Source organism: Alligator mississippiensis, chromosome 6 (genome assembly GCF_030867095.1).
Source record: "Alligator mississippiensis isolate rAllMis1 chromosome 6, rAllMis1, whole genome shotgun sequence".
Classification (NCBI taxonomy): Eukaryota; Metazoa; Chordata; order Crocodylia; family Alligatoridae; genus Alligator; species Alligator mississippiensis.
The window spans coordinates 85,804,177-85,826,153 of NC_081829.1; the positions used below are offsets into that span (position 1 = coordinate 85,804,177).

At 40.1% G+C, this 21,977-nt stretch overlaps 1 protein-coding gene across 8 annotated transcripts in view; it reads left to right on the forward strand.

The window, feature by feature from the left end:
- The window catches only part of FGFR2 (fibroblast growth factor receptor 2), a 129,480-nt gene extending 107,706 nt beyond the window's left edge, over positions 1-21,774 (forward strand). For 7 of the 8 annotated variants that reach the window (XM_059730070.1, XM_006266125.4, XM_006266127.4 and 4 more), the window contains 10 exons: positions 768-919; positions 4,226-4,347; positions 5,034-5,144; positions 6,377-6,567; positions 10,457-10,579; positions 11,945-12,015; positions 13,673-13,810; positions 15,628-15,733; positions 20,039-20,114; positions 20,228-21,774. In XM_059730070.1, coding sequence (XP_059586053.1) covers positions 768-919; positions 4,226-4,347; positions 5,034-5,144; positions 6,377-6,567; positions 10,457-10,579; positions 11,945-12,015; positions 13,673-13,810; positions 15,628-15,733; positions 20,039-20,114; positions 20,228-20,394 — 1,257 coding nt within the window. In that variant the 3' untranslated portion in view covers positions 20,395-21,774. Of the gene's footprint in view, positions 1-767; positions 920-4,225; positions 4,348-5,033; positions 5,145-6,376; positions 6,568-10,456; positions 10,580-11,944; positions 12,016-13,672; positions 13,811-15,627; positions 15,734-20,038 lie in introns of all 8 variants that reach the window. The other variant, XM_019485904.2, reaches the window with a different exon arrangement.
- The last annotated feature ends 203 nt before the right edge of the window (positions 21,775-21,977 follow it).

Consider the following 21,977-nt stretch of genomic DNA (forward strand, 5'->3'; position numbering starts at 1 on the left):
ATGGGATGCTGCCTGAACGTGTTGGTGATATCCTGACCCCATGGAAATTTATAGCAAAACGTCTGTTGACTCTAGTGAGGCCTGACATTTTCCCTTTACTTGCTTTGGATTATTTGTTTGTTTGTTTTAGGAGAATGGTATTTTTTTTACTTTGTATATATATGTTGCATGGTGCCGCAAGTGACCCTAGGTGTGCTGTGTTATAAATATTATAATTATGTTCATCCACAGAGGTATTGCTTTGAAACTTTCCCCACAGACTTTCTGAGTTCTGCTGAGTTCTCAAACTTCTTGTGCATAGTGAGCCCAGTTTAGCACCAAGTAATTAATTGTTCTTAAAAAATAAAAATGTGTCCCTTTATGTCCAGGGATTTTTTGGTTTTGTTTTGGGGGTGTTTTTTGGTTCTTTTTTTTTAAGTTGGGGTAGCAGGGCATAACTCTGACTATATGTGTTTCAATGCCATCATTTAAAGAAAGGGAGAGGAGAACTGATATAAACTTGGTTAATGGTGAGTGGTTATACACCTGTAGTTCCATCTGTGCACAACCATTCTCTTTTATTGGTAACTGAATTAGTGTTAGTACTTTATATAAAAGGGAAGAAAAATATGTAAAAAATTATACTGGCATTTTTATTGTGGTTTCAAACCACTATTTTTTTCTTAGTGCCTTTTATATCAGCTGGCTTAGTTATCATTTACTGCCATTGTCCAATAGCTGGGCCAAGACTACATCTTCTGTTTTTGCATCTTGTATTCCAACAACAGGTGTCTGCAGATTCTAGCTCCTCCATGAACTCCAACACACCTCTAGTAAGAATAACCACTCGCCTCTCCTCAACGGCAGATGCCCCAATGCTGGCAGGCGTCTCTGAGTATGAACTGCCAGAAGACCCCAAATGGGAATTTCCGAGAGATAAGTAAGTACATTTGTTTCCGCTATTACCATTAAACTATATTGGAGAGTCATGACAATCCCTTGAGGAGGCTTTCTTTCCAACTTCCACAAGGATTATTTTTGCTGTATGCTTTTTTCCTAATACAGACAAATGAAAACACCAGGTACCTGAATCCTTGCTAAACATCAGATGCAGTTCTTTGAAATCAAAGTTAGTATGGACACCAAATTTTATGTGTAGAATAAGTTCAAAAGTTTCAGATGTCCTGGAGGGACATTTGGATGTTTGGAATTCACCTGTAGAAAGTTTTAGTAAACTCCTGTAGCAAACTGGTTAGTCGTTAAGAAGCAGATTTTAATTTAGAATTAATAGTGTATATACAACATGGATCATCAATGGGTATTATCATATTATCAATAGTTAAAGCAATCAGACCCACACAATTTATCCATGAAATATTCCTAATCATCAGTGATGACTATCAAAGACCTTTTTCTTAATATAGGAATGTAGAGGTATCTTTTTGTTTTAAAACTGTTACAAAGCATAATTAAATGTGATATATTCAGATTTATCTGTCAAAATCTATTCAGCTGAAATTAGGTTTAGTGTATATAAGAAGGGGACGGGAGGAGAGGGGTGTAGCAGCAGTCCAGTTAAGGTCTCTCCATACTTTCCCAAGTGTCAATTCCAGTTCCTGTCTTGTGCCAAGATCACTCCCAGTCATCCCAGCTATAAATGGACAGGTTATTTAGGGAAAGTTATTCAAGGGAGTCTATGGCCAGACATGAGGGGACCTACATTACTCTCTCATGTGCTGATGTATCCAGTCCAGCTGCTGTTGGCTACAGAAACCAACATACCTTAATAATACTAGCATTATAGGCTGTGAGGCTCAGGACATTTTGATGAGCAAGATGAGTAGGAGCATAATTTAAACTATAAACATCATCCTGAAAATGTACACATGTAAGTGATAATTAATACAGGTGTAATTTAAGCATACATTAGAGTTAATATTAATTTTAAAAAAATATTGGAAGAAATGACCTAATTTAACTATGAACAGCTTTCTCTGAAAGCTCGGTATTATGAACTTAGATGGAAGAGCTGTAATCGCATACATTTTGACAACCGTTATGGAAATTATTTAATGATGTAGCTGAAAACCAGTGCAATACACTGTAATTGCCACCTGCAATATTCTAGTCAACAGTGAGGGCCAGTATACATAATTTTGTTAGCCCTCACCCTTGGGGAAATACACTACATGCGGAAAATGTTAGTGTGCTAAACATTTAAAAACAGCATTGAGCACAAATGTAGGTGGAGCAGGTTTCCAATGAAAGGAGGCTATTTAGAGGCAGTTTATTAGGTTGAGGGGAGCAGGCACACAATGAAAGGATTGTTACACTCGTGCTAGCAGTGCAAGAACACATAAATTAACCATTTTCCAATGCAAATGTTTGGTCTCTGCCAAGATCTTAAATTCAATTTAAATTCTGGATAAATTGCAGAATGACCTCAGCGTAGCATACGCTGCCCTTCGGTCTTTGCACCTTTTCGAACTGGTATGCACTTTAAAAACAGGCACACAGTGTGCTGTTGCATTTTTGACAGTATTAAGGCAATATTTTTAAAGGGTCTCTGAAATTCCCCAGCAAAAATTCTTTCTATTATTAGCTGTGTTATATCCAAGGAGACAGGTGGGTTTTTCATACGATTTAGCGTTGGTCTTATCTCCCCCTCTTGATGCGAATATTAAAACCCTCTTTTACCTCCGTTGGGAGTAGATGTAAACCTATGATCAGAGCTTTGCTCCCTATGTCTGTTCATATTAAGTGGTTGCAGCTCCCAATCCTTGTGAGCTTTTTTGGTAAGTTACTTATATCTCAGTCTAGATTGTAATCTCTTTAAGTGAGCAACAGCAATGAACTCCTGGAGTGGTTTCCTTGACTGCTTCAGCAGAACCATCTGTTAAGGAATATGTTGTTCCACCTGAGTAAAGGTATCAGAATCTGGCCTTAAGCTATTTGGCCAGAATTTGGCTATTTATTATTTGTCAAGGCTGATCATGACCTTCCTGGGCATTGTTTGATTATACATGGGACCCATTTTTTTTTTCAGATCTCATTGTTTTGAAATCTTTTTATTTATTTGTCAGATTTGAGATTTCAGACTGCTTGTTAGTGGGCTTTGCTACCAGATAAATCTTGGCCAGGCTTCATTTTGCCCACGTTGGTAAAATAGGTACCGATTGTTCTTACCGTGATAGCTCAGCTCGAATCAGACTTCATGTTCCCAATTCCTGCTCCCCATTAAGCCAGGATCTGGGGCTGTCCTCTGTGTCTCATGACATCTGGGGCCACAAAAAGCATACAGCAAAGAAATAGTGTCCCGGTAGCCTCTATACTAGGTAAAGGTAACACTCAATTTCTTCCCATGCAGGATCAAGATATCGGTTGTCACATCCTCACTTTTCTCTTCGCTAGTTGTTTGATTGTCATTGTCATATTCCTGTAATCACACCTCCACCCATGATTTTCCTTCTTTTTTTCACAAGGAGAAGGTTGTCTGACTGCCCTGATATCCACAAGTGGGAGAAATGTGGGTTATATTTACCTCGCACTGTCCACTGGATCATTGTGTCTGTCCTATCTATTGCCTTCAGCTGAAGAAGTCATTGGAAAGAGACCCCTTATCCCTGCCTTGAACAGGAAATGGAGAGCAAATTTTGATTTAGAATCAAATTATTTGAAAAATATGTTAATGTCTAGATTATGGCTGTATACCACATGAACCACCTGAAATGGTTCTGCAGGTGCTGGTATCATCCTGATACACACAGATTGTGCCATTTACAAATTAAGAAGCTGAACTGAAACCACACACACGCATGCAAATAAACCCCTCCTCATCACCCAGTGCTCTGGCTGGAAAAGAAAATAACTGTATTATAGCGATGTGAAAAGTTCTGTTGTTGTTTGGTTGCATCATTTTTTTTAGGACATTGCATTCTGTATTGTGAGCCCTGCACATCTGCACATCTGCCCAAATGTAGTCTCTGTTATTACAAGTAAAAATGGAGTTTAAAAACTGTGTTTAGTTAACTGTTCTGCCTGTGTTAGCCTCTCGCTGTACTGTCACTACACAAACATACTAGAGTGCGCATGAAAACTAGTCTGCACAAGAGTTTCATTAGCTCCATGTGATAAATGCTTCATGCTACAGCAAGTTGTTGAAAGCTTTTTATACGGAGCTCTGGAATTTCACTGGTTCCATCCCTTTACCAGATGCTGTGTGCTAATCCCCTGTTTACACCTCTAGGCTGACGCTAGGTAAACCCCTTGGGGAAGGTTGCTTTGGGCAAGTTGTCATGGCAGAAGCAGTGGGAATCGATAAAGACAGGCCGAAAGAAGCAGTTACTGTGGCGGTGAAGATGTTGAAAGGTAAGAAGATTGGAGGGGGTTGGAGATTTGGGGGGTTGGGGGGCGGGAGCGAGGTGGTAATTTTTATCAAGAATGTTTCTTTTGTTGCCTCTGAACTCAATAATTGTAGAGGGTCAGGGTTCACATAGTTGACCTCAGCCTTCAGCAGTTTTCAGTATAAATCAGTGCTTTTGACAGCCTATTTATCTTTAGCAATGTGTATTTACAAGCAAATCAATGTATTGTTAGAAATTGTTTGGTTCTTGTCTCTGATACAAGTAAATCCACAGTTGGTATATATTTAGGTAGGTGATCACAATTTTCCATTTCTGGATATATACGTATCACTAATTTAATTATAAGGTTAGTTTTTAGAGAAGGCTTAGCTGTTAATGTGCTTGAAAGTGCAGAGCAGCTTATATAATTTCAAGGCAGTTTTCCCATAGTCTTTGGCTCCTCTTAAAATGTTACAGAAGGGAGTTGGTGGGCCAGACTGTATCTGGAGAGTGGAACAGCTGCTTAATGGGTCACGTGATTTTTGTCACGTGACACAAATCCTAAAAACCCACGTGTATTTCTAAACGTGCGAGATGTAGACGGCATCACACCGCCTGATAAATGTCTAATGGGCTCCACTGAAGTTCTTCCAGTTGCTGACTATGTGACAGTCCAGAAAACATGAGCTGAACTTGTTGTGACTTGTGTAGATGATGCTACAGAAAAAGATCTGTCTGACCTGGTGTCAGAAATGGAGATGATGAAGATGATCGGGAAGCACAAAAATATCATCAATCTTCTTGGAGCCTGCACACAGGATGGTGAGTACATAACAGAAAGCTGCCCAGCATGCTCACTCAAACAGGCCTTAAAAAAAAAATCTCATTTATCATCATTTTTTCAAGAATTCTTTCTTCAGGAAACAGACATGCTGTGATGGGACTTTTAGATATTTCTTCAGCTTAGCAGCAATATTTCCCCCTTCTGTATCTGATTATAAAGATGCTGTGAAGCTTTTTATGTTAAGAGGGGCTGCATTGTGTGAAACCTTTTTTAACTTATTTTGGCTTTTCTAGTAGTTTTGCACACCTGTCAATCCTAAGAAACGTGTCCCTTTTAAACTTGGAATGGCTAGCTTAGTTTTATGATACGTGTGTCCAATCACTCTGTTAATTGAAGCTAATTATGAGCTATGAGGCTGATCAGAGCTGTGACAGGAAAATTAACATCTTTGGAAAAGCAGTTACACCTTTTCTGGGGGGTTATGTTGTTTTTGCAGTGAAAATATTTTAGGTCAGAAGTCGGAGTGGTCTGGAGAGAATAATCTTTGAGCTGTGATTTAGGTGCTTCGAAATTCTTATCCAGGGCCTCTCCGACTGATTTGCTCTGTACTAGGTCAAGTTAATTACTGCTGTCATTGCCTCAATTCCTCATCTTTAATTTAACTCCTGATTTAATTTTAGAATGTACTAATTTAACAGGGCTCTTGTGAGGATTAGATAATGAATGCTTGTACAGCACTACAGGAATGAAAAGCACAATAAAAGACCTTGTATTTCACTCTTAATCATGGGTTGGCAACCTGTGGCCCACAGACCAGATCAAGCCGACCAAGGATGGCGTGCAGGCTGAGCAGCTGGGATCTCGGTGGCAATTCTGGGGGAAGCAGAGCAGTCGTGTTTCTCTGCCCCAAACAGATTTTCTGCAGCACTGCCCCAGCCTTCCCTGCCCTCTCTTGTGCCTCGTTACTGCAGCCGTTGCTTCTCTTGCTGCTAAATTTGTCACTGGTTGGAATTGGTGGCTACTGGAATCAGTGGTGTAGACGAAGAGTCAGCAGCAACTGCAGTAGGACACAAGAGAGAGAGCAGCCCTTGGCCTAGAGCAGGGAGGACTGGGGTGGCATCAGACAGCTCAGAGCAGGGGTAGTGGCAAGCAGTGGCACAGCTTCACACCTTGCTGCCTTATTTTGCCTTGCCACAGACACCTGGTCTAAATAATTATTTTCTTTTGCATGGGTTTGAATTCTCATCCCATATGTTCTCTTTATCTAAAGGTCCATTGTATGTGATAGTAGAATATGCTTCTAAAGGGAATCTGCGTGAATACCTGCGAGCACGGAGACCTCCTGGAATGGAATATTCATTCGATATTAACAGGGTGCCAGAGGAACAGATGACATTCAAAGACTTAGTATCATGCACATACCAGTTGGCAAGAGGCATGGAATACTTGGCTTCACAGAAAGTAGGTCTAGCTGGGCAAATACTCCGTAAAATACTTTGCTTGCTTTAAAATAAGTTGCTTCACTTTTGTTCTCCCCTGTTTGTATTGGAGAATGTATTTACCAATAGAAAGGCCCCAATCCAGCGAGGTGCTTAACTGTGCACTTGATAGGCTTTATTGGTCTCAGGGGCACCACTTGCGTTCAAAGTTTAAATTAGGTTCAAGTATCTTGCAAAGCAAGGGCCGAGACCAGATAATTGAAAGTAAATATTGGAGTGTATTTGCCTAAAATGAACTTTGAATTCATAAGCACAGGTACTTGCTAGGTAAGCACTACGTTCCCTCCATTTGGGAATAACGCTACACCAGGTGTCCTATGTTTCCAATCAAAGCTATAAACCCAGCTCAAATATTGAATATGCAATATAAATGGAGTCTGTTATCAAAATTATTTGCCTAATGATAACAAATGGTATTAAAACATTATAAAGTGTTTGTGGGGAATTTGTGAAGGGAGGAAACAGCAAAAGCAAATTGAATAAATTATTTGTTAAAAATGATGTGCTCAACTACCTGAAACCAGTACTTGTAAGAAAAACAAACTTATTTACTCTACCCTAGAGACCTATTTCTGGTAAAACCTTCTATAACTAGGGCCTTGGATTAAATTAGAATTGGGAAACCCGTAAATGGTACCATATAACCAGCTCTGTAAACAGACCATATTGCCAAGTTAATGAAAGATATTCATTAAGGTGGATTGTGTTTGAGACTTATGGTGAGATTCTCAGAGGTAGTGAGCATTTCCTGCAAGGTGCTGAGCAGATTATGGGCCCCTTGTTAGTACAGTGGGCTAGGGCTGTTTTGCAACCACCAGGAATAATGAAGCATCCAATCCTGCTGCACACAGACCTATTCAGTTTAATTACGTGTGTATATTCCAATACAAATCTGATAGCAGGTGTAGTGTCCAAATGTTTTTTTACCTGTGTATTTTAGAAAGGATAAAAGCCAAATTACAACAAGAGAGACTGGAAAGGAAGCAGGTCACCCGTGTGAAACTGACTGGCTAATGGATTAAGTGTGAATGTAGGATTAGGCAATGTACCCTAGGGCACCCATCTTGAAGAAACACTTTACTAAGGATAAGCTGTGATCTTGTAGTACAGGGTGTCCAGCCAAAAAAGCAGGCAATCACTATGAAAGGATAATTAAAAAAGAATAAAAAATCCAAGCATCTGGACTGGCACATTGTGTGAACATGGGTGTGCCCCAGGAGCACAGACACTGGAATGTTCTTATAGCTTATTGCCAAAAAAGCATGCATCCATAGGAAAGTCATTGCATCCTTCAGCCAGTCCCCATCCAGGAGGAGCTGATCAGTGCAGTGCAGAACTGACAGAAGGTAAAGCATTACACAAGGTTGAGAGCAGAGAGAAAACAAAGGGAGTATATACTAAGACTATGCATTCCGGTTTTTCAAATATCTCACTATTTACATTTGTATTTCACTAGCTCTTTCCCCCTCAGGGAGCCATTTGTTGAGCTGAAATAATAAAAGCTGATCTTCTCACGGTATTTCCACCATCCAGGAACTAAAACACCGTGAGAAGACCAGCTCTCTTGTTGTTTCAACCCAATGAATGGCTCGCCGAGGCATTAAAAAAAATAGCATGAAAAATGTAAATGCAAATACAAGGAACTTCTGGTCAACACCCATAGTACGCAGGCTTTATGAGTTAAATTTTCAAAAGTACCAAAGAGACGTGAGAGCACAAGTCTGGTTTTTCAGAAGGGTCTTGGAAGTCAAAGGCTCACTGACTTCGAGACTTCTATGTGGCTTTGGTACTTTTGCAAATGGGATATAGAAACAGACATTTCTGAAGATGTTTTTTCAGTTCCTTTGAATACTGTCTCTTCGAATTCCTAAAGCACACTGCTGAAAGTGTGTCATTTTACCAAGCACAGTTTGAGAATCACTTGGATCAACTCATTAAGAACACAGAGTAAATTAGTAATGGAGAGGACCAATCAGATTTTGCTCTCACTGGTAGCAGCGTTTGGTGGAATTTTTCACTTTGCAATGTTGATGAGAAAACAAAGATGATCCCAATTTCTGTTAGCGATAGGTGCTGGGGCTCCTGTGAGCAGAGGTCCCTGATCTGAGATTACCTTAGATCAGTGATTTTCAACCAGGGTGCATCAGCTCAGGGGTGCCCTGAGGTCCTTTCACGGGTGCCATGCACTGTTGGCACTGTTAGGTGTACAAACATTATTCACAAGATTAAACCCATACATTTTAAGTAGAAACCCATAGTGCTAAAGACATTCTGCTGTGTTGTGGTCTTTCAGACTTCTTTGCAACAGAAAACTTTCTCTTTTTTTTTTCTGCATTCAAAAAATGAGTGAGAACCTAAGAGCTGGGGGTGCCTTGAGTCACATGAGGAGGAGCCTAACATCTAAACAGATTGAAAACCACAAGATTGTGCAGGAATGGTGGGCAGAGAACCTTCCACTGAGCTAGAAACCGCTTAGGAGTAGTCAGGTGCAAAACCTGATTTCCAGACAGCCTCTTCTGAAGGTTGGTTTTATGTATCCACAAATGCAATCAGTGAGGTCACCTATGATAACATAGGGAAGCGCAGAAGATAGGCAGGCCTACCTTTACCTATAGAGGGTAAGAAATCACAGGGAACTCCCAAGCTATGCTATAGCATATAAGATCCAGCTGATATGGTAGAATTCAGCTAATGGTTTTGTCTTCTGTGCCAGGAGGTTGCATATGCCAGCATCAAAAGCAGTCACAGAAGAATAATCCAAAATAATAGAAAAAGGGTTAAGATATCTAGCTCCAGCAGAAGTAGGACATGCTGGGGAGAAATGCAAGCGGAATGTTTCTTAACACGTCTTTGATGTCACCTTGTATTACTCATGATACAGCTGCTTTAACTGAGTAGGGGTAACCATAGCAGCCAAAATTTCCTCTCCAGGCTTGGAAAAGATCAGTTGCAAATTTTCAGGAGTGCCGATGTGAAGAAGAACACAACTGAGATTGGGAGAATTTGGCAGGGGGCTTCTAAAAACCAGACGGAGTGCAGCAGATCGTATCCACCATTTTAGACTGGTGGACAAAATAAGGACACACTGTAAATACATGTTTACTCTCTAGACCAGTGGTTTTCAACCTCTTTTCATTTGCAGACCCCCTACACAATTTTGAATGGAGGTGCAGATCCCTTTGAATTTTTTGTGTGGGTGATCACACATTTTTGATTGATCGTAGTCCTCTTTCGCAGACGACTTAGACATAGTCTGTGGACTCCACAGGGTCCGTGAACTGCTCTAAACTACTGCTCTAGGCCCACAGAGCATGTCACCATCAGTTCTTTACCACATTATATTTATTTTATTCCAAACTCTTAGGTTCAAGTGGTTGCATTGATCTAGGCTGTCAGTTTGGAGCCACATAAATCCAATGTAATTTGAGGAATCCATAATAATAAAACACTCAGTAACAAGATTTATAATAAAAATCTGGAAAACCTGCATTGGAGCAGCCTAGACCGGGGATAGTGAAGCAGCTTTGGTTCAGTTTGGCTAAGCAGTCAAGCCTCCCTTTGCTGCAAAGCTGAGCTGTAAATTTCCTAAAGATGGGCTTTTCTGAGCAATTTCTAGGTTTTAGAGCTGCTCTGAAGATCAATTCTAAAAACTGGAAATGCTGAAAAAAATAGTTATTACAATCATCCCCCTGTGCCCTTTGCTTGATCATGTTATCATAATTATATGACTTTCTCACCATTTAAACTGTAGAAGAAATTAGAAATGTCACTACTTGTTAGAAATAATTTCACTTTTTAAAATTATGTATTTTCTGTTCAGTAATTTTCCCCTTCCCCTCCTCCTTTTTCAGTGCATTCATCGGGATTTAGCAGCAAGAAATGTTTTGGTAACTGAAAATAATGTAATGAAAATAGCAGACTTTGGCTTGGCCAGAGACATCAACAATATAGATTATTACAAAAAGACTACTAATGTAAGTGGATGGTTTTCTTATCGTTGGAACCAAGCGTTTCGTTAAATGGTTCATTTGAAGTACTGTGATTCTAATCCTAATGGACTTCTTGTACAGCAGCCTAACTTTTAATCACAGAGAAGAAAATAGTAATCAAGGGCATAAGTGTCTCTGTCCCTGCTTATTGAGCAATGAAGGTTATCTTTCTACATAACCTGAGAGAAGATATGTATTATGCAATTCTCTATAAGTGATAAAACGAAGTATTACTTTTCACTGGGCTTGAGACAGCCCGTTGAAATGGATGGCAAGATTCCTATTGATTTCAATACACTTTGCACCAGGCACAAGGTCTCTGAAAACGTGTAGTAAACAGTACAATGTTTCCTTTATAGTGCCTGGCTACTGCATGTTGCTGTATATATTTCTGTCTGGATTTGTATTGCAGGCAGACTTGTAAACATAGTATGGCAATGGCGGCAAAGTGGGGGTTGGAAAGCTGTTAAAACGGTGTTCATTTTCCACATTGCTGATGCTGTTGTCTGACCTTCAGCAAAGCAGATAGGTTCCTAATTTCCAAAAAGACCATTACTTGGGCTAATTAATATGAGACACCTTGTACCTGTTTTTTCAGAAGTCCTGAGTAACCACAATTTCATTTGAAGTGCTTTCAAAATTCCTGATGCAATTGGCTGCATCTCTGCAGAGGGTTGGTTATGAAGATGTATTCCTTTAAATTGTTAATTGGTGAAAATAAGTTGCACGTGTACACTCACAGGGACACCAGGCTTTCTACAGGCACTCCCATACCAGTTGTGGTGAAGGAAGTGAAACATCTTCTCAATTCCAGATCACAAATCCCAGATCGCATGCAGATTTGTCGCTGGAAATGCAAAGGCTACAGGCCTATGTAGTTCCTCTGCCCACCATGCAGGGATTTGGCCTATGGGGAGCAAGTAAATCCAACAGCCCTGACCTCGCTTGTTCAACTTCTCTCTCCACTGGGCTGTTTGTTAAAGATTTATTAACATACATCTGTTTATGGAGGACCCATGTGGAATGACCTTGTTCACATTAGACTACTGACCCCTCTCCTCCTCCTGCTCCCATCAGTGGACAATGTGGGAGTTAAATGGGCATGAACTTACATGCCACTTATTTGATCCCAGGATGCTAGAGAGAGGAGATTCTTGTGTTTTCTGATATCTGATAGCACAGAGGTAAACTGTGAGCTGGTGGGGGTGGTGGTTTCAGCAGACTGTTGACCTCTAGTTATTTATGTTTAAGAATAAATTAATATTTTTACAAATCCATCATGGAAACTGCCTTGTAAATTGCTACAGTTTTAATGTACTGATTCTTATTTTTCCCCTTTTCTACTGCCAGGGCCGGCTGCCTGTGAAGTGGATGGCTCCAGAAGCCCTGTTCGATAGAGTTTACACACATCAAAGTGATGTGTGAGTAACTTCATTTAATCATTTAACCTTTCTACTTCAGCCTTTTTTTTTTTTTTAAGGGACAGCTTTGAAAATCTTCATGTATATTTTCTTCCTGCTTTTTTTTAACCTTAAACTGTCTGTGTTTACTGTCTGTGTTTCACATGTTCATAAAAGAGCGGGAGTCACCCTTAGAAAGTAAGGATTTTATGGTAGACTGCTAGCCAATGCTCTGTTACTAATCTGCCTGACTTCAAAGCGCATGAAAAGTGGAAAATGCTAACCTCCTTCTGCCAATGCGGAAGTTTCCCCTTCTTGAACTTATTTACAGATAGGCAGCTACAAAGCACCTATCTACTTTGCTCGAACTTCCTTCAATTTTTTTAATAGTCCTGAATCTTTTTTGTTCAAAATTTGTGTTAAAAATAGGCAAGATATATATAGAACACAATGCTTTCACTTAAAACATTTGTTTTAGTTTTAGAAGTATTGCTTTTGTCATGTAGAATCCTTGCAGTAGAAAGAACTTTTAAAGCTAGAACAACCCTTTTAAGTGTGCGTTCTGAAGCTAGCTGACATGACCTCTTGAGGTTTATTCCACTTATCAGTATTTTTATTTTCTGTCTAATATTCACATCCCTTATGCTGGGATTGATTTTTTTTTTTAAGACCAGAATTCCCATGCTTGGGCTATCAGAAGAACCCATTTTTTCCTGTCATTTTTTGAAGCTCAGAACTGATTTACAGTTCCTAAAAGTAAATGTTCCTAAATGTTGAGTTAAGAAGAGCTTTATTGAGTACTGATGGAAATTTCTTTTCTTTTTTTTTTATGGAGATACCATGGAGGACTGGACTGTAACAAAAGTATGAAAAGTAGGAAAGGTTTTGCATGTTAATGTAAGGTTAAAAAAGGAGGATATGGAGGTACAAAGAGCTGGATCAGAATGCTTGAACTTTTGTGCCTTCATATCTACTTGGATTTACAGGACTGCAAGAACCATGTGAAATACATGAGGAGCTTCAGGATTAAAGCAAATGGATAAGATTTTTTTCAGCGTAACAAATGACTGTCTCAATTTTGAAGCATCTGATTTGCCAAACTGAACCTACTTGCTTTTCCACACAAGGTTCCTTAAGAGCAAAACTTTCCTGTGAAATATTTTGCTTTTTGACAAATCTACTTTTTCTGAAATGTTTCATTGAAAAATTTTGGAGCTTCTTTACTGGATGCATGTGTCAGAAATAATTTTGGCAAAGGATATAATTCCTCACAAATGGCATGGAAACTTGACCACTTGGGAGGTTGGAGAACACCAGACAAAGACCAGGAAGGCATTTAGGAAAGTGCTTATGTTGGTCCTTTTTCGATAAAGTCTGGTTAACTTTAAGCACATGTTGATTTCCTGTTGAAATCAGATGTGTAAAGTTAGGCTCTTGCTTAACTTTCATCTTTTTCTGAAGAGTGATAGGCTGCTTAGCTGGGTCTACCTGTTTCCCATGCTCGTTATTGCTACACTGAGCTACCCCAGTGATATTAATGGATACAAGGAAAGATCTCAGTGTGAATCAGACCGGCAGAGCTGGGTCCTTAACTAGCAATGCTCTAGGAAGTTCCAAACATGACTAGGGTTTTCTTAAGAGGAATTTAATAATGTGCTCTTCCCTTTTTATCCCATAGTTGGTCATTTGGTGTGCTAATGTGGGAGATCTTCACTTTAGGAGGGTCACCTTATCCAGGAATTCCAGTGGAGGAACTTTTTAAGCTGCTTAAAGAAGGACATAGAATGGATAAGCCTGCCAACTGCACCAATGAACTGTAAGAACCATTATTCACTGTAAGCGGGTAGAACAGTCACACAGTGAATGCTGATGTATTGTTCTCTCTCTCTCTCTCATATTATAACAATATAATTATTATTATATGTAGATATAATACACACACACGCATATAGATATAGATATCTATCTATAATGTTTAGATAAAGAATATCTATCTGTGTGTGTGTGTGTGTGTGTGTGTGTGTGTGTGTGTGTGTGTATTAGGGGTGTGCAAAGTGTTTCATAGTTTCATAATAGTTAGGGGCCAGAAGAGACTTGATCATCTAGATCAAGATCATCATAGATCATCTAGTCTAACCCCCTGTCACTGGTTGGAGCACATGCTGGGATCACACGACCTCAGACAGGTGTTCATCCAACCTCTTAAGTGGGCAGTATTCAATTCATATTCGGCCTGATTCGGAGGACAACAATTCGACTCATTGATTCGGATCACTGTTCTGATTCAGTTCGGCCGAATCTGAAGATTTGATTCTGATTTGAAGAATCAGCGATTCAGTCATAGTCACAGCTTTAAAGTGATTCTCAACCCAGGTGCCACAAGATCCTTTGAAGGATCTCACAAGGTGTGAGGATATAAACAGATTAAGCGCAGTCTCAGGCTTATCACTGCCTGGCCATTCTTTGCTCCCATTGCCCAGCCCCACTGTAAGGATGTAAACTCTGTATTAAATAAGTTTTGGAAATGAAGTGCCACTCAGTTCACAGAAAATTATGGAGGAATTCCTTGAGTTTAAAGAGGAGCACCTTCAGTCTGAAAAGGTTGCGAACCACTGCTTTAGGAAGTCAGAGGTTTGGGGCAGTAGCCAGCACAGACTCTAAGCCAGGGGCGGGCAGTTATTTTGGGCAGAGGGCCACTTACTGAGTTTTGGCAAGCCATTGAGGGCTGCATGACAGGCAGCCAGGGGCAGATAAATATTAATTTTCTAAATTTTTTAGGGGCCCCACGGGCCGGATAGAATGGCTTGTTGGGTGCATTTTGCCCACCCCTGCTCTAAGGTACCGCTCTGGCCCCCAGAATATTTTGCTTGGGTTAAAAATATTGGATTGCAGAGTTAATGCTACATGCCTCTGCTACAGAATTTTGAATCTACAATCACCGGTAAAGTCAGTCCTATAATGATCTATTTCTCTGTATGTGTGTGTTCTTTTATCTATAGTATATTGCACTCTTTTTCCAGATCTGTTACAGTGCAGTATAAAGTGCTTGGCCATTTGTTCAACATAGTTCTATATCATCCATAAATAGTCAATGGAGGGCAGAGGCGTGAAAGCAATACCATATTTATCAAAGAATCTCTCATAGCCCAAATCCATAAATGTTGTGTTTATATATGACTTTCTGCTTGCATCATTTTGTGTTCAGATCGATAAATTTGCCACCTTTACTCTCTCCTGGCTAATCCCTGCAGGTGGAACGTAATAAAAGGTATTACAGTGAACTTTTAGTAGAGAAGAACAAGAGTTACCGTGCATGAAGACCAAGGAGTCAAACTTGGCAAAACACTTGTGTTTAGGTGCATTACTGAATCAGAATCCAAATACTGTGATGTAGGTTCTTGATTTTTACTGTTGCTTGTGGTAGTGCAAAAAAGAAAAAGAAAGAAATATCATACAGTTGCTGAATCTTAAGTATTGTACAGCGCCTAGCACATTTAGGTTCTGTTCCATGACTAGGGCTCTTAGGCACTACTAGAACACATGATCAGATGATTAATAATAGTTGTGAATGAAATGATGGTCTAACTAAGATGTATGAGGTGAATTAACTCAGTGAAATGCATATTTCTGCAGCTATATGATGATGAGAGATTGCTGGCATGCAGTACCTTCACAGAGACCCACTTTTAAGCAGTTGGTAGAAGACTTGGATCGAATTCTCACTCTCACAACTAATGAGGTGTGTAAATTATTCACTCTTAAGCAGCAGATCAGAGCATATAGTTTATGAGATAGATGTAACTTATTAAATATGAAACTCAGTTCCCGTTATCTTATAATTCTATTTGTCACTTTTCCTCTGGGGTCACACACAGATAAATTATGTATCCTAATGAAACGGTGTTTTTTCTGCCTGCATGCACTGATTTATGTAAGAGAACAGAGACCTATATTAAAGCATGTTCATTTACTCATCTATGCATCTCATAAGATTTTCAGCATATCAGCATCCAGGAGATGTCAGGGGTAGGTGGGAGGTCGAATAGTTATATTTCAACATTAGTTTTTATGTTGGGGAGCAACGCAAAGTTCATGGTATGTTGGATTTATTATCTTAATTTGATTTTAAGCCATAGTAACTAAGATAGAAAAGAAAGCAGAGCAAATGACGAACTCTAAATTATCTGTCTGGGGGTGAATTAGGCTAACTGAAATATTTGTCTGTGAGAAAACAAAATCCCAGAGGGTTATTACCATCCACTTACTAAGACACCTTCTACCCCCATTCCAAAAAAGGTGTATAACTTTTTTAAAAATCATAATGATTTTATATTTTAAAGGCCTGAAAATCTATTCCTTGTATCAAGCCATAGATTCATTCATGTATATGTAAAATTCTCTTATTGTTTAAGCATAGCTACTTCTAAGGATAATCACAGCAGTCACAACATTACTAGCGTAGATTTTTAAGAGCAAAAGAAAAAGACTGAAGTAGAGCAAACTCTTTTTTTGGCTGTAACATTTTTCAGTGAAAAAATGCAGGTTCGGCAACACAAACTGCTTTGTGAATCTGTGTCAATTTTGTCAAATTGTTCATGGGGGGGTACTACAAAATTGTTTTGATGTTTTGAAAATAAAAGATTTTGGCGTTTTAGATTGAAAATTACTTTTGCTTTAGAAATTTCCCTCTCTTTTGCACTTTTTTTTGGGACTCTCATTCACGTAGATGAAGTCTCTTTCTGCATGATTTATACAAGAATTCCGAAGTGCCAGATCTGAGGTGATCTAGCTTCTACTTGAGACTATTTAAATGTTGGGATTTGACTAAGTACTAAAAAGCACAGAGCAGGATTCTGTATTAACCAAAGGGATAGCGCATGGGTGACTGGTGCCTCCGGAGTCTGGGGGGGCCCCAGATCACTGATGTGGGGGGTCTCCCAGCAGCCCATTGCTGACTGGGGGAGCAGCTGATCACCGAGCCAGCAGGGAAACCAGAAGAGCATTTCCGGCAGCACTTCCAGTTTTGTGGCTGGCGCTTCCGGGGGTACATGTGCACCCCCTATGCATCGCCAACGGGATACAGGATCTTTACACTTCCTTCTCCTCCAAATTCTGCATTGCTTCAGGAGTTTAATAGGCCTTCAGTGTAACTTTTAACAAGTTTTCAGGATTATTTTAGTTACCGAGCTCCCCATGGAGTACGGTGCTCAGGGGTGGATCCAGAAGGGGTGTGGCAATACAGTTATTCCTCTCTCCCTTTAGCTGTCACTCGTGAGCACTCAGTATTGTGGGGGTCTGCTCAGAGCCCCTGTTTATGTGTGGCTCCAGAGACTGGGGGTAACTACTGCCCCCATTGCTTGTCTCCTTTTTCCCTGCTGCTTAATTTAGCAGAGAGGGAGATGCCGTAGGGTCCATCCCCTGGGCTCTGGAGCCACATAAAAGCAGAGGCTCCAAACAGACTCTGCCCTGATCAGCTGCTTAGCTCAGAGTGTGGGCAGGAGCCCATGCTGAGTAAGCAGTGAAGGAAGTGCTTGCTGCATATGCATGGCACAGCCAAAGCTGGGGAGGGTGAGGGGACCTACATGTCACTTGGCACATCCGGGATCTGCTGCTGACATTGTTTCCCACAGTGCAGTATGTCAGGCTCCTCTCACCACTACCACAATCCTTCCACACAGTCTTTTGCAAAGGAGGTCCTTGGGAGGCAGCCTCATAACTATGTTTCACCCTGCTGCACCGGGAATACTCCTTGCATGGAGTGCTTTTATTCCCCTCTGGTCCTTTATGGCATAAGGAAGATGGAATCTTGTCTCAGATGTTTCACTTCTACCTTTAGATCTGCCAAACTATATGTTAGAAAATCTCAAGATAATGATCACTCTTGAGCAGGGGTGGGCAATTATTTGGGCTGGAGGGTCACTTAAAAAGTTTTAGTGAGCTGTTGAGGGCCAGTGGGAGGAGTGGGGGTGCTGATCCCTGTCATGGCTGTTTACACCACCAATTGATCCTTTCCAGCTCTGGCCTTGTCCGCCCCACACCCACTGCCAGAGATGCTGGATGGAGCAGACAGATGGGTCTCCAAGGAGACCAGCCCGGGCCCACCGCAGGCAGGTTGTGCTCAGTTGGGCAGATGGGATGGGGCCACAGGCAGGCGTGGAGCAGCATCTGGGAGTGGGACAGGCAGGCAAGGCCAGGGCTACAATGGTGGTGACAGCATGGGGCCAGAGCCACGATCCACTCCCCACGTGTCCAGAACTGGTGCCCATCACAGGCGCATGCAGGGAATGGGGCCAGAGCCGTGATCTGCTCCCCACACGTCCAGAACCGGCGCCCATTGCAAGCACATGCAGATAACGGATCGCAGCTGTGCCCCAGGCCCCAGCCCCGTGTTGTCCTTGCTGCACTGCCCTTCCTGCCCATCCTGCTCATCCCATCCACCTGGCTGAGCACACCCTACCCACGATGGTCCTGGGCCATTCTCCATGGACACCCCTCCCACTCTGTCTGGCATCCCCTGCGGTAGGTATGGGGCAGACAGGCTGAAGTGCCAGGGCGGTGGAGACACTGACAGCCACAGCTGGAAGGAGCTGCCACTCCATGAAGGCTGCCAGGAAGCTGAGTCTGACCATGGTGCTGCCCGCAGCCTACCACTGTGCCACCCATCCCCATGGGCTACTGTTCCCGGCATGCCCGAGAGCCACGTGTGGGGATAGGACAGGCTGTGCTCCATGCCAGATGGCATCTCCATACCCAGGGGCAGTGGGATTGGCCACACACACTCAAACCCAGGCTGCCCCCAGCACCTGGGCATGGTGGGGGTGAGGGACCCACCATGGGCCACTTGAAAGGCCACATTTGGCCTGCGGTCTGCATTTTGCCTATCTCTGCTTTTGTGGGTTCCAGTCGTTTCTGCACCATTTGCAGGAGAAATGACCTGACCATTCTCAACCCTTAGAGCCATTTCCCTAACGTAACCATATGAACCAAAAGCTTCCACAGACAGTCATACAGGTTACCTAAAAAAACCCAAACCCTGCCTGTAAGGTATGGAGTAGCCTTGGCTCCAAACTGGTGAGGTATTTTGCTATCCACTGCATTTGAAAAATATTTTAAAGCCTTTCTTGTTGCCCATACTTAAAATGATGAGCATAAAGTCTTGGTATTTTAAGATATAATTATGATGATTGCATTTCTGATTTTAAAATATTTTAATCAAGTCATTAAAAAAAAAAAAATTAAGCGCTATAACATACTGACTGAGGCAGAAGACATGTCTCATCAGTATGACCATAACTTGTGGTTTAGCAAAGAAGCACTTGCATTTAAATGAATACAGCTGCCTGTTAGAAGTTGAAAGAGAGAGAACATTTCAAGAGGGAAATGGCTTTATTCTCCTGCCAAAACTCTTGTTTTTAGCAAAAGTCCCTCAACCCAAAACTTGGATTAAACATATATTATTTCCTTTTTTAATGCTTGTTTGGTCATTGCTACTCTAGGATATGTACAGGCACACAAAATAGCAAAAAATTATAGAGAAACCCAGGTCCAGTAAGTTGTTTTCTTGATTTTTCATTTTAGTTCTTTTGGTAAGCATGTCACTGCATATTTAAATATAAATTTAATATCAGATTATATAAAACAGATACACAAATTGACCAAAGGAATATAACATTGGAAGCATCTTTTCTTCTCCAAATCATTACCATGTGCTAGAGAAAAATGGTTCTATTTAGTATAAAATCTCATTTTTATCATTGTAAGCGAAAATTCCTCGTTTGATGTGGTGAGCATGCTTATTTCCACTGATGTGCCTAATGCTGATGTTGGAATTGACATTTCTTCTTTCCATTTTTTTTTTCTCTCCACATTCCCCCCCCCCCCCCCCCCCCCCAAGTTTCCCTAATGATCTCTGTTTTTATCAGCGATAAAAAAAATGGTCACTTTTGAAGACTTTTTTTTTGGTCCATGAAACAGATTGATTGACCAATAACACATTAACCTTTATGCCATATATTTAAGAAATTCTTTCTTTCTTCCATTCCAGGAATACTTGGATCTCAGTGGACCCCTTGAACAGTATTCACCCAGTTACCCTGACACTAGGAGTTCATGTTCCTCAGGTGATGACTCTGTTTTTTCTCCTGATCCAATGCCTTATGAACCTTGTCTACCTAAGTACCAACATATAAATGGCAGTGTTAAAACATGAAAAGAAACTATTTTTATTCCATAGAGGAACAGAGAGACAAGAACGCTGACCTACCTACCACAAGAAGAAAAAGATCTTTTCTCCAGGACCCCTATGTTTCTGTTTGTACATATGATATATATAAGGGAAAAAAATACTTGGAGGAAAATAGTCAGAACTTATGTAAAGAATTATATAATTTGGAACTCTAAAATATTCTGGAAGAAGAAGAATGTTTATGGGCCATGTATAGATTCGCTTAACTGCATCAACTTTCTGGCTTGTTTTAAGCCATAATAGACTTTATTTGTACAATGGACCAGTTGGACTTAAGGCAAGCTCTGGGTCTGCCTTTCTTGTTTATTTTTGTAAAATTTGGAGAAAATATATGTTGGCACACACTTATAGAGCACAAATGCAGTATATAGGTGCTGGATGTATGTAAATATATTCAAAATATGTATAAATATATATATATTATATTTACAATGAATTATTTTTTGTATTGATTTAAAAATGGATGCCAATCCACCTAGCAAATTAGTCTCTTTTTTAACAGCTATTTGCTAAATGCTGTTCTTACACCGAATTTCTTAATTTTCACCGTCCAGAGGTGGAAAATACTTTGCTTTCAGGGAAAATGGTATATCGTTAATTTATTAACTAATTGGTAATGTACAAAACAATTAATCGTTTATAGGATTGTTGTTGTTTTTGTAATTTAAATGGCATTTCTATGCAGGCAGCACAGAGAACTAGTAGATATATTGCTCAGACTTTACTAGTTGTCAGATCTTTTAAAAAAAAGAAATATTTACAGTATATAACTAATTTTGGGAATTAAACTTTTGATTTCTTTGCATTTTAAACTTCAGTGTCAGATGATTGTTCTTCTCAAAACCAAATCCTTTAACAAGAAGGTATCTTATTTTCTCTATCTTTGATAAGTAGGTCTCACTAAAGTAATAAAGTTTAATAGAACTTCCAAGGCCAAAATAGCGCCATTACTCTTTGAAAAAAGGAGTGCTTTTAATGAGTTTCTAAAGTAAGAAAGACATTAAGTTGTCTATAACCATAGCAGAAAGTACTGCTTTAAAAGGAGCTGAGCTTCTACACTTGAGTTGCACATACATCAAATTAACTGGTATCGTCTTCATTGATTTTGATAATAGATTCCAGATCTTTTGGCCTAATAGCATCTTTTCAGGATGGTCCTGTATTGTAACTTATGTTTAAAGAGAAAAGTTATAGTGACAATTTGCCATTGGAATAGTACCATCTTTTTAAGGGATTAGTTCATGCTGGCTCCAGAATATATTTCGGAATCATTCCATAATGTCAGGCATGGAGCTGGTGTCAAACAAAATGTTGCTGCATTTTTGTCAGTTGTATTTAAAATAAAGTATTGTGTTTTTACTTTCAAAACACCCACTCACACTGGTATAGCCATGCGATATGAATGCAAATTACACTGCTTTACGTATTAAAATTGGGGGGGAAAAAGTATTAAAATCTGTTAACTTTTGTACTGACAATAAAATGTTTCTACAGATATTAATGTTAACATTACAAAATAAATGTCATGCAACTTATTTATTTTTATTTTTTAATTTTTTATGTTTTACCAAAATGTTTCTGTCCTTGAAGTGAGGGCATGCTTCATTCTGGCTTCATTATATACTATTGACATGTTCAATCAGGAATGCGTTTTGGACCCAGTCTTGGAGTTGAGAGAAAATATGTACGGGTTGGGCTATTAGAGAATTGGGGCTTAAGGTTGAAAACCTTTTGAGTA